This window comes from Elephas maximus, chromosome 9 (assembly GCF_024166365.1).
Source record: "Elephas maximus indicus isolate mEleMax1 chromosome 9, mEleMax1 primary haplotype, whole genome shotgun sequence".
In the NCBI taxonomy this organism is placed as follows: domain Eukaryota; kingdom Metazoa; phylum Chordata; class Mammalia; order Proboscidea; family Elephantidae; genus Elephas; species Elephas maximus.
Genome location: NC_064827.1, coordinates 88,138,067 through 88,151,512, shown reverse-complemented (window position 1 = coordinate 88,151,512; position 13,446 = coordinate 88,138,067). Strand labels below are relative to the sequence as shown.

The 13,446-nt window shown below is 40.5% G+C and overlaps 1 protein-coding gene across 1 annotated transcript in view; it reads right to left on the bottom strand.

Moving 5' to 3' along the window:
• Positions 1-13,446, bottom strand: part of TMC1 (transmembrane channel like 1) — a 143,433-nt gene that overhangs the window by 58,770 nt on the left and 71,217 nt on the right. Inside the window, exons 7-8 of the mRNA XM_049895003.1 lie at positions 8,846-8,952; positions 2,953-3,051 (exon numbers count right to left, since the gene is read on the bottom strand). Of these exons, the coding sequence (XP_049750960.1) occupies positions 2,953-3,051; positions 8,846-8,952 (206 nt within the window). The remainder of the gene's footprint in view (positions 1-2,952; positions 3,052-8,845; positions 8,953-13,446) is intronic.

Genomic DNA, 13,446 nt, shown 5'->3' with positions numbered 1-13,446 from the left:
TGTCTTTGGATTCCCAGCATCTGACATTCAGTTTATGTTTGCAGAACGGCTGAATGACCAAAGAAATTGTTCCTGAATATTGCTTTTGATGGCCATTTATCAATCCTCAGTCAGATTAAGTTCCTTCAGATTGTCATCTAAACCAGGCTTTTCTATTCTTCTGATCACCACTATCAGTCTTAATAAAATACAGTAAATCATTCAAGACAGTAGCATGCAATTAAATCTTATATTGCGATGTAATGAATCAAAACACCTAAAGTATATGAAAGGCACTAAACACTAAAGCTGGCAAAACCTTAATTTTTTTCTACTGTCTAATTGCCTAAAATTCTTACAAAATGAGGGCATCTCAGTGCTATAAAATGAGCTGCTATCTATGATTTCCTCCCATGTAAAAAAAATGGTCTTCTGTTTCACAAAGTGGAGATTAACAGCATCATATTATGGGATTTTTTGGTCAGCTGACTATGGATTTTACATCTGTCCACTAGCTCTTTAAAGGCATACAGAATGAAGCTTTGTTAATTCATACATGAAATGAGAAGCATGTGATCATATGGACACAGCCTGTACCAGGAACTATAGTTTTTTAATGTGCATGTTCTATGTTTGTTTGCCAACCTTGCCCTCCCCCTACGGTGAGGTATTTTCACAAGCACCACTAAGCCATTTTTTTTTTTTTACATGTTGCTGTAAAAAAAAAAAAAAAATTAGCATAGTGCACTTAAGAAAATACCCTACGGGGGAGGGTGCAGTTGGCAAATTAAAGAAGAAGGTTGCATTATCTATTTTAAAAGGAGATTTTGAACAACAACTACAAAAAAGTAGAGAAATACTGAAACTGTGGGAAAATAAGTTTAGGAGATTTCAATCCCATATGAACAGTATACATGTTCTTAACTGTCATAAATATGTATATAACAAAACACGTGCTATTTCAACATTTTTTACATGTATAATTCAGTGACATTAATTATGTTTGTCATGTTGTTCAACTATCACCATTATTCGTTTCTAAATTTTTCCATCACCGTTAACAGTCCTAAGCAATGAGTCCTCCCTCTCCTCCTTCCTGCCCCTGGTAACCACTAACAAATTTTGATCTCACTAGACTTGCCTGTTCTGCTCCTAATCTTATCTTGGTATCTTTTCAGGAGACCTGAAATGATACATCTCTTCAAAATGGATCCCTGAAAATAAAGATGAATTTAAACTACTAATATACTCCTAAAAGAAAAGATGCGTTATTCTGGGTGAATCACAAAAAAAACTCTCTCTCCTGAATGTGGCCAGTGCAATGAGAGATGAAGGAACTTAAGAAAGCTGAGATATGTTCAAAGTAAAGATATGTCTTTACTTTGGAAGAGTGTTACTTAAAAGAGCTGCCAGTGCAGGTTAAATAAGGAACTAACTCCTGTTTGTTAACATTCAGAATGCCCATGTCCAGATTCCTCTGAGGTCAGATCATAGGCCTCAAGGATGGGATGTGGCAAAAGTGGGCAGAAGGAATAGGCTTAGGATAATATGTAAGCAAGCAATTTGACATTGAAGTCAGACACACTTTAGTTTGAATTTCTGTTCTTCTCCTGATTATCCATGCTGTCTTTGGCAAGTTAACCAATCCTCAAGTGTAAAACGATTAATAATCTCCAACTTGAAGAATTATTATGAAGATAAAATTTAATGTATGTGTCTTCTTAGCACATAATAAGTGTTAACTCCCTCTTCCACAATTTCTACCACCTAGGATGACCAGCAGAAAAAGGAGACAAAATGGAATCACCATTTATCCAAGTGCAATATACAAGATATTCTCAAGTTGAAAGCTGAATACATGTCCCCTTATTCACAACTCAAATCTTTACCCATATGATCTCACACTCTGACACCAGCTCAAGCTCCTTCCCAATTCTACCAAGTTCCTCCCTCTTTCTCCCTTACAAGAAAATCAAAACGGCACAGCCTCTTCCTCTTTTTCATTCCTGTGTCATTCTTGCGTCTCCAGGTATCTTGCCAAGAAAGATACCCTCTTTTTACAGATTTAAACTTGTTTTTATAATTCTACTGATTCCAATCATATCACTTCTGCCAATTTGATCCATGACATGTATAGTAATCTCCCTATTTCTTCCTATTTTAATTAAATAAATTCCCCTCCTGATCAATACAATGGATTACCAGGAACTCAATAAAAGGGCCCAAAATAGGGTGCTTTGTAAATGGTAAATTATGACTTTGAAAAGCCACAAGGCTGCCTGACTTTGCATATATATAAAATATTAAACAGTACTTGTTCGCTATTAATTAAAGAGAATTTGGATGTGCTGTGACACATGCATGTAAGTGACAGAGCACTGAGCTTCCAGGTTGGGGAGTGGGTCTCCAAGTTTCTCAGATGAAGTTCGGTATAGCTCCTTACAACCTCCACTACCTGCACACTAAAGGTCTTCTGACCCTTCCCATCCTACAGGCTCCTCTACCACAAGAGATCATGCTTGCATTTATTTTACAGTGTTTTATAAATGTAGACTTTTAATCATTTTCTAGTACTCTTCACCTGCATTAGATGGAATGGGTTAGCTAACCTGGCACAGTAGCCTTCTGAGATACAACAGACCAACCCAGGGCCCAATTAGACTGTTCAAGCACCACAGTCATTTCTTTCTTAGGCCTGAATCATGTCTTTTTCTACTGACTTCTCTGAATTTTCTGAAAGTGAATAATTCTGAGTCTTCAAGAAGCTCAAGGAGTTTTGATCAAGGCCATGATAGAAGGAATACCGGGCTGTCTACTTAGATCACCTTATAATACTGTGTGAGCATCACTGTGATGTCACGTTCTCTTAAGACATTCATCCAGGCCTGGAAGAGGAGGCCAAGAGGGTTCAGAGTTTCAGAGAGTAAGGTGAAATCCATCCTCCCACCAACACAGATGGGTGAAGACACTTACATTGAAGTCGTAGAGCACACCAAAGTTCGCTGCAGATGCCTCTTCAGCTCTGGGTACTGTTTTCCTAGGTAAACTGCCATATGGCAAACCCCAGAGGTACTACACAGAGAAGCATAAGAAGCAGTTAACAATTAGAAACAAAGTCTGAACCACACATGTGATCACAAATGGTTTTGTTTTAAAGCACTTCTGAAGCTTTTTCCTGGGGACTTTTGTGGGCCTCCATGTGGGGTCCAATGTTCTGGGCATCGACTACTAAAAGCAGAGTTAAGAACAAAGGGAGTGCTAAGGACCCTACATTCCAAGTTCAGCAGACCACCAGCAGTTGGGGCCAACCACATTCCCCAGAAGGCTTGCTGAGAGGCCCCACCACCCACTACCAGCTCCAAATTGGTCCAACTTAGGGGAGGTCTGGAAAGAAGAGAGGTGGCCTTTCAGGGGACTACAGTACTCAAGAAAACTATACTACCCACATCTTCATATACGAATACCCCTTAGGGCTGGGATGGGGGGGGCATATTCTTTCCCTAATGTCAAGGGAGGACTCAAGAGAACCACTCACACAATTTGAGGGTGTCAACAAGGAGGGAATGCAGTGCCTGGTTAGAATATCTGCTTCAACACTATTTCAAGTTTGCTGCCCTGAACTTGTGCCACCTAATAGGAAAGAAGCTTATTGGGGAGCAGCCAGGCGGTGAAGTGCCAAGAAAAGGGTCATAGCCAGATGCCTTTTGAGAACTGGAAAAAAGTACCCCTCCACCCTCTGCTATGAGTCAGAATCAACTTGGCAGCAACTGGTGGGACCCTTAGGGTAGGCATATGGCTTGCCAAGCAGATGCTGCTCCTTATGTGAAGATGAAAGCTTCCCTTCTGTCTTAGTCATCTAGTGCTGCTATAACAAATACCGCAAGTGGATGGCTTTAACAAAAAGAAATTTTTTCTCTCACAGCCTAGGAGGCTAGAAGTCTGAATTCAGGGTGCCAGCTCCAGGGGAAATTTTCTCTTTGTCGACTCTGGGGTAAGATCTTTGTCTTCCATCTTCCCCAGTTGAGGAGCTTCTCAGTTCAGGGACCTCAGGTTAAAAGGATGAGTTCTGCTCCTGTCACTAATTTCTTGGTGGTGTGAGGTCTCCCTGTATCTCTGCTCACTACTCTTTTATGTCTTGAAAGAGACTGATTCTAGACACAACCTAATTTTGTAGATTGAGTCCTGCCTCATTAACATAACTGCTGTTAATCCCACCTCATTAACTTCATAGACGTAGGATTTACAACACATAGGAAGATCACATCAGAGGACAAAATAGTGGACAATCACATAATACTCAGAATCATGAACTAGCCAACTTGACACACATCTTTGGGGGGACACAATTCAATCCATGACATTCCGCCCTTTGGCCCCCCAAAATTTATGTCCTTGCCACATGTGAAATATATTAACCTCATCATATCATAGCAAATCTTAACTCCAAGTTCAAAATCTCATCTTCTGCAAAATTAATTTGTGAAATCTAGAATACAAGTTATTTTCTTTCAAAGTACAATGGCAGAACAGGCACAAGCTAGACATTTTCATTATAAATGGGAGAAATTGGAGGGGAAGAAGGGATAACAGGCATGATAATCAGCAGAACACATCAGCCCTAACGGCTTGGAAATAATCCTCTGTTCTCTGAGACCATTTACACAACGGCCTTGCCCTCCAGACTCTAGGTAATTGCCACAGTCTCCAGATCCTGAGTAGAGGTCCCTCGACCCTGAGCTTCAGCTCTGCCTTCCAGGCCTACTGGAACCGCAACTTTGCTACCTTGGCTTTGGGTGGCCCCACTCTCCTAGTCTGTCTGAGTGGTGACTCCACCCTTTGAGACCCCAGAGGTTGTGGCATGCCCTTTGAGACTGGGGCAGCTCTGCTTCTTGTGTTCCTTGTCTGTTCAGCTTCTGCTTCCTGTTTTCTTGGCCTCTTAGTCCCTCAGGCCTCACTGCTTGAGTCTGCCCTGCTGAGGCAAATGTTCCAAAGCTCTGTAGCTTCACTGACGAGTGCCTGGAGGCACCCCACTCTGCCAGTAAGCTTCAGCCGGAAGAGACTCAGCTCTCTTGCTCTTCGGATTGGCTGCAGTGCTGGTCTCCTAGTTCTGCCACTGCTTCTTGTCATCTGTGCCATCTCCAGTGTAACAGCTCTCTTCATTTCCTTCGGAATCTTCAGGAGCATTGTCCTAGATGTTCATAATTCCACCAACAGTCCCTTCAAGATAATCTAGGCTTTTTCCATTAGGCACTTTAAAACTCTTCCAGCCTCTATTCATTCACAGTTTCAAAACCACTTCCACACTTTAGGTATCTGTTAGAGCAGCACCCCACTCTCCTCACACCAAATTGTATCTTAATCATGAAGTGTTGCTATAACAGAAATACCACAAGTGGATGACTTTAACAAAGAGAAATGTATTCTCTTAAAGTCTAGGAGGCTAGAAGTGCAAATTCAGGGTGCCAGCTCCAGGGGAAGGCTTTCTCTCTCATCGACTCTGGGATGAGATTCTTGTCATCAATCTTCCCTGATCCAGGAGCTTCTCAGCACAGGGACCCTGGGTCCAAAAGACATGCTATTCTCCTGGCTCTTGTTTTTTGGTAGTATGAGGTCCCCCTGTCTCTCTGCTCACTCTTCTCTTTAATATCTCAAAAGAGATCGATTTAAGACACAACCTAATTTGTATATTGAGTCCTGCCTCATTAACATAACTGCCACTAATCCTACCTCATTAACATCATAGAGGTAGGATTTACTACACATATGAAAATCAAATCAGATGACAAAATGGTGGACAATCACACAATACTCGGAATCATGGACTAGTCAAATTGACACATTTTGGGGGGACCCGATTCAATCCATAACACCTTCCATGACAACAGGGTAGACAACGAATGCAATTGAAGCCTGGGTGCAGCACTTGACTGGGTGCAGGCTGGATTTCAGCCCCTACTCACTCCCTCCACTCAAGCTGTATGACCTTCTAGGGCAATCCTTCAGCCCATCAGGTTCCCTGGGACTGAACAAACAGAAAGTGGGCTTTTCACATAGTTTCAAGCCCCAAAGTTGGGAGCCACAAAGGACAAAGGAGATGAGGGTCTCAGGCTTGTCCAGGGGCTTGGGGCAAAAGGGCACCTGCTTCAGAGGAATGCTGGGCGAGGCTGCTGGGTAGAGGCAGCTGAACAATGTAGCCTTTTTCTGAGGCAGTGACCATCACTTGCCTCTGGTGGTTCTGTAAAGTCAACATGCAGTGTGCCCATCCCCCTTTGTTCTCCTGATGGAATTGGTGGTCACTGACCAGAAAACAGGATGCCCCTGAGGATCCAATACCATTCTGTAAAAAAGCATCCAAAGTCAATATGCTTCCTAGCTCTGGGAGTACATCCAATGTAATATATATTAGCTTCAAACCAAAACCAAACCCATTGCAGCCTAGTAGATTCCAACTCATAATGACCCTACAGGACAGAGTAGAACTGCCCCACAGAGTTTCCAAGGAGCACCTAGTGGATTCGAACTGCCAACCCGTTGGTTAGCAGCTGTAGCACTTAACCACTATTCCACCAGGATTTCCATATTAGCTCCATCCACAATGTATTAGACATTCTGCAATTTTATATGGTTCAAATGAATTGGCTACAACTGTTCATTTCCTCCACATGGAGGCAGCATGGTGTGGGGGAAAGAGTAAATGCAGAAGGATAAAACTACATTTATGCCCTGCCTCTGACACTAAATAGTGTCATAGTGACTGGGTAACGGAATGGAGGAGTTTCAGGTTTCCTGAGAGATAAGAATGAACAACGCTGGGGTTAGTTTAAAACAGATAATATACACACATTCTGCTGAATCACATAAAACTTTTCACTTAGAAGACGAACTATGTGCCATCCTTTACAAACCGAGTAACCTTAGAAACCCCAGAATTAGCTCAGAGATTATAGGACTAGTGGATTAGAATGCAAAATCTTGGAACAAAAGATAGAAGAATCATGGGCCCTAGTCCCAGGTCATCCTTTTAAACAGTAACAATTATAATAATAAATCTTTTTCTGAAATACTAAGTCACAAAGCACTCCGTGATTCAGTTTCCTCATTTCTAAAATAGGGGGAGAAAAACTTCCATAATTCACTGCATAATTTCTTTTGTGAGGCTTAGTAAGTAGAAGAAGTGAAAGTGCTTTGCACTGTTAAAAACTACAAACTCATTATGAATATAAGGCGTTACTGTTATTATGCTATTGGGGAGACTTGATAAAGAAACTAGTACTGATTTGACTCTACGGGGATAAGAAGTCACTTAAAACACCAAGTTTTGACATGTTGCTCTAATGAACAAATTGGCCTTGATATCCTGGTACCTGAAAATGTGCTTTGTAGGTTAGATAAAGCCTAACCCACCTTTTGTAAGATAGGGATCCCAAGATTCCAAGTCATTTAACTTCATGTGGGTGAAGACCCCAACCTTGCTCTTGTTTCTTGGCTTTAGTCAATACTTCTCCCACATCAGCTTGAGGCTTTGCCTTCTTCCTCTGTCTGGACCCATGATCTGCATTATTCCCCTTTTTGGCTTTGGTGTCAAGAGACTCTACCTACCCCTACCCCTCTGGCGTGTGTGTGTGTGTGTGTGCATGCACGTGTGTGTGTGTGTGTGTCTTAGGGCATCTTACTGTATTTATATCTTGGGGAAAAAAGAAATTGTGTTTATTCACTATAGAAAACCTGAATCCTTGAGTTGAATTAAAAAGCATTTCTTCTAAAGCAAACTTAGCAAAATAGACACATATCACAAGGTGTCAAAGCCTTCCTCTTGAGCAATGGTTCTTAACATTTGGGCATAGGTCTTACACTGACAAGCTGATAGAAGCCACAAGCCCTCACCACATAAAAATACATATTTGAACATATATACAACATTTTACATGTGATATCAGGAGGCTTATGCACCCTCTGGATCAGGGATTAGGACCCTTGGCCCATAGTCACCATTTTGAAAGTCAACCTATATATTAACCAAACTAATTTCTGTGAAATCAATGTTGATTCCTGGTGACCCCACGTGTGTCAGAGTAGAACTGGGTTCCATAAGGTTTTCACTGACTGATTTTTTGGAAGTAGATCACCAGGCCTTTCTTCTGAGATGTCTCTGAATGGACTCGAACTTCCAACCTTTCCGTTAGCAGCTGAGCACGATATCTGTTTAGACCACCCAGCAACTCCAACCTATGTATTTATTTATATATATATCACACAGAAACCCGTTGCCATCAAATTGATTCTGACTCATAGCATTCTTATGGGACAGAGTGGAACTGCTCCATAGGGTTTCCAAGGCTGTAATCTTTACAGAAGCAGAGTGCCACATATTTCTCCCATGGACCAGCTAGTGGGTTTGAACCACCAACCTTTTGGTTAGTCGCTGAGTGCTTAATCACTGCACCATCAGGGCTCCACATATAGGTATGGAGTAGGACAAACTGACTACATTAGAGTCATAGTGTTTTATATATGTGCATATATATATATATATATATATATATGGAAACCCTAGTGGAGTAGTGGTTAAGTGCTGTGGCTGCTAACTGAGGGGTCGGCAGTTTGAATCCGCCAGGTGCTCCTTGGAAACTCTGCGGGGCAGTTCTACTCTGTCCTATAGGGTCACTATGAGTCAGAATCAACTCGACGGCACTGGGTTTGGTTTTTTGGTTTTATATACATATATACACATTGTATACTACTATGACTCTAACGTAGTCAATTTGCCCTACTCTTAAAGAAGAGCAAAGGGCTCTTCTGGGAGAGTGGTCACATGAGAAACCTGTTTCAACATGTTTTCATAACTGGAAGTCAGAGTCTCACTCACCTCTGGTAACATGATGAGGCTGAACGTCAGGATAAAGAGAACCATATTTACTCCATACATCCATCTCAAGAAGAGGAAATAGGAGGCCACTGATGATCCAAACTGACCTATTAAGAAGAAAATACAACATTGGAAGGGGGGTCAAAACAAAAGAAAAGAAAAGCTCTGTCTTGGTGGCCCTCCAAAATAAATCTGCTCATTGTTAGACATGTGTTCTTTTCACGTTTACATCCTCTACCATTCTTCTTTTTCTATCCAGGGAGAGAAAACGTCCATCATGACGGAAGTGCCTCCTACGTATGTAGAAGTAGTTGTATAGAATGGTTGTGACCTACCGTTCAGAGTATATATGAGAGAGCTGCCTTTAACTGAGCAGCTATTACTATTCCTTAAAGAGGCTATTTTATTCTCTGAGTTAATACAGGTAAATGAGCAAATAAAGGTAAAGTGGTTACTGCCCTGCCAGGCAAGTAGTTAGCTATGGTTATAATTATAACTGTTTATAATTGAAACTAATACAGTCCTTTCTCCTTTTTCTTGGGTAAATAATGCTCTTCTCAAAAAGGTTTATCACCTCTCTAATGGATGGTTATCCTATGGATTGTCCTATGCCGTTTCCTCTTATTGGCGCTATTCCACAAGTACATTGTAGAACTGGAAATTCAGTCATTCACTCCACACATTTTTACTAAGTATCTTCTGCCAGTGTTATTTTAGACACTAACAACGTCACAGACAGGCTCCCAGTCATGATATGACTTATATTTTAGGAAGTGTGGAAACAATAACAGTTATGAGAAAAAATAACACAATAGTCAGATAGGTTCTGCAGGGAGGAAGGTAAAATATTGAGAGGAGTTTCTTTAAATAGGTTTGCTGAGGGAGATGCCTTAGTTATCTAGTGCTGGTATAACAGAAATACCACAAGTGGATGACTTTAACATAGAACAATTTATTTTCTCACAGTCTAGTAGGCTACAAGTTCAAATTCAGGGCGTCAGCTCCAGGGAAAGGCTTTTCTCTCTCTGTCAGCTCTGGAGGAAGGTCTTTCTCGTCAATCTTCCCCTGGACTAGGAGCTTTTCTGCACGGGAACCCTGGGTCTAAAGGACGTGCTCTGCTCCTGGTGCTTGTTTCTTGGTGGTATGAGTTCCCCAACTCTCTGCTTGCTTCCCTTTCCTTTCATCTCTTGAGAGATAAAAGGTGGTGCAGGCCATGCCCCAGGGAAACTCCCTCCACCTTGGATCAGGGAGGTGATCTGAGTAAGGGTGGTGTTACAATCCCGACCTAATCTTCTTAACATAAAACTACAATCACAAAATGGAGGACCACCACAGAACACTGTGAATTACGGTCTAACCAAGTTGATACACACATTTTGGGGGGTACATAATTCCATGACAGGAGGCATATAAGAGAGGATGACATTTGAGCAGAGGTCCGAAAGTAGAGAAGAGGCAGCAAGACCCAGAGGTCTGAAGAACACCTCAGCAGAGGAAAGAGCAAGGACAAAGGTCCTGAGATAGGCAAGAACTTAGGGCAATTGAAGAACAAAATAAGGCCAGTGTGGCTGGAGTGCAATGAATGAGGGAAAGTGGCTACAGGTGAGGAGGAAGAAGGACCCCAAAGCCACAATGTGTAGGGCTTCTTAAGGGAAAAAGTGAGAACTTTACTCTAAATATGACGAGAACTCTTTGACACGTGTTATTTTAGAAGGGTGATTTTAAAAGAAAAATGTCACCTTGGCTGTGGGATTGTATTGGGAAAGGATAGGCAGGAATATTCTGTCAATTCCATCTACCCAATATAGTGAAGAGTGAAGTGATCTGTCCAATTCTTACTGACAGAGAAACAAATGAAAGCCTTCTCTTAACGGAGAGAATGGAAGAGGAAGAAACAGCAGTAATTCGAATTCATGTACAAAAGATTTTTTGAGTATCATTTAAGATTTGGGATCAAGTTGCTAGTTTTCCCAACCTTTTTGTTGCTCAAGATAAAATAATGAACAGGCTCAGCCAGTCCCTGCATCAGCCCCTTTTGTGCTGCCTCATTCTGCCACATGCCTCCAGTGAACATTGGTTTTCTTAGGCTCCCTGGTTTTGAAACATTACCAGTGGAGAAGCATTATTACAGGAGTGGAGAAGATCATGGGAAGAAAATCCCGGCCTCTATTTTTTACGATGAGGCTGACCTCCCGTGAGAGTAATACCTCTATTGCTGGGATTTAGTCTACTCCTTAGATACCGTCTTACTTATTCCCATAGCACAGTGCAGTTTTTTTTCTTTTTTAGGAATTTACAGAGATTATTCTGTAAACAGACATTTTGCAAGAAATCAATTATTTCGAAGTCCAAAAATTTGTTTTTCTTTAAGCTCAAAAGAGAGACCTGGATCCATTTCCTATTGTGGAGGGGTGTGGGGTTCTACAAGACATCTAAGAGCATGTGGTTTGGACAAACATGCATCCCAGCTGCTGTAGCCAGACACCTGGCTGGTGTGCTGAAATGCTAAAGCAGATCCGCCCCTCGTAGGACATCTGATCACCCCCCAGGCTCCCAGTGATTTCATATCATTTCGTGGCTGTTATCTATGTTCTCTGGTAATGACTACCCAAGGACTGCCTCAGCCGGTTTTCACTCATCATGTTTTATTGAAGGCTGAATGCAATGGACTTCCAGCTCGTTAGTCATTGCAGTTACTCATTTACTAGAGGAAAGTTCCATCTCTCGGTATAGGGGTAAGTTGTTCCTGGAAACACACATGAGACTCTCTGGTATAGGGTCTCAAGCACAGAACACTGGCTCTTCCTTCCTCCCTTCCTTTCTTCCGTCCTTCTTTCCTTTTTTTCTTCTTACCCTTTTGCAGTTTTATTCTTCTGGTTATCACCAGGGCCCACCTCTTCCCAACCCCATTCACAACCTCTAGGAAATTATTCCTTAAGTATAAAAAAAAGTATAGAGTATAAAAAAATATACCTAAATGCAAAAGAGGGAATCAGCATTTGACTGAACCAAGATTTATTAAGCATTATAATAGCTAAAATTTAGCAAATATTTATTTCAGACACTTATTTGAACTCTGTGTATTAACTCATTTAATCACCATCAAACACTTCTGAGGGGAATTATTGTTGCCTCCTTTTATAAAGATTGAGACTCAGAGTTCCTTGTCCAAGGTTACATAAGCAGTAAACGATGGAGCCAGGATTCAAAACCAGGCAGTCTTGCTTTACAGGTATTTGATCCCCAGTCTAGATCCCTCTTAACCACAATGACATATTTGCCTCTCAGAATTAATAGTTAAACTGAGTTAAGATAAAAAAAAAATTATATATGTACAATAAATATACAATGAATATATATGTATGAAAGAATAAATATAGATAATATACACCAAGCAGCTAAGGCCACTCAAATTCACAAATTTGGATAGTGCCCTTAAATGATCATTTTTTATTAATTTTTTAATTGTAGTGAAATATATACATGTATCTATGTGGAACAAATATATATATAATAAAACATTTGCCTTTTCAACCATTTTTCTCTTTTTTTTAATTTGACTAATAAATGCTATTTTCATGGTAAATGACTAAAATATTAAAAGGGCATCTTAAGTATGTGATAATGTGAGGCCTTCCACTTAAACATATTCTTGTTCTGAAATGTCTTGTGTTTCCTTTAAATTAAGGTTAAAGTTTCCCTCTTCCTCTGCTTATGTAGTATTAAGGCAAAGTAATTTGTTGTCTGTCATCACGTATAATTTCCTCTTCAAAAGATGGATAATAAGACAAGCAGATAACTATGAGTATTTCTAAATGGGAATATACCCATTAAGAAACCTGTTATTTAAGTGTAATATGAAATGCCATCACATTAGGCTAGTTTCTTTCAAACAGGTCACAAGATAGGGAATTAAATATGAATATGACAAAATCGATTTGTATTTTCTGGAGCCCTTAGACCAGCAGAGAAGCGTGACGTTTAAACTCTGTGCTCAGTGCTACCTGTTATCAGCTATTTCCAGTCTGAAAATAGGTCTATCATGTCATAATTTTGATGCTGTAACTTATATTAAGGAACCCCTAGATGGTGCAGTTAATGCACTCTCTATTAATTGAAAGGTTAATAGTACCTTGGAAGAAAGACCTGGCAATCTACTTCAAAAAACCAGCCATTGAAAACTCTATGAAGCACAGTTCCACTCTGACACATGCAGAGTCATCATCAGTTGGAACTGACTCAACGGTTACTGGAAATATACATTAAGGACCAAATAAATTTTAATTCTGAGAACAATTTGGAATCTCCAGCTTGAGAGACATCATGATTTTAATAGTAACAATGGGGTCACAGTGGGTATACATTATATTTCCCAGCTATGCAACTTCTTCAGCAAAATAGGAAATGCAATGTGGCTAATAAAGTGTATCCCTTGGATCACCCTGGGGTTTTAGATATGGTTTCTTGATAAGGTTAGTGTAACAGTAAAACCCCATGATATTCCTATGTAGTGTACTTCATAGCATCTCGCATCTCTCTGTGGAAGGAATTATCAAATTTATTTTTTTTAATGAAAAAAAAAAGTTAGATGCCATAAAGGT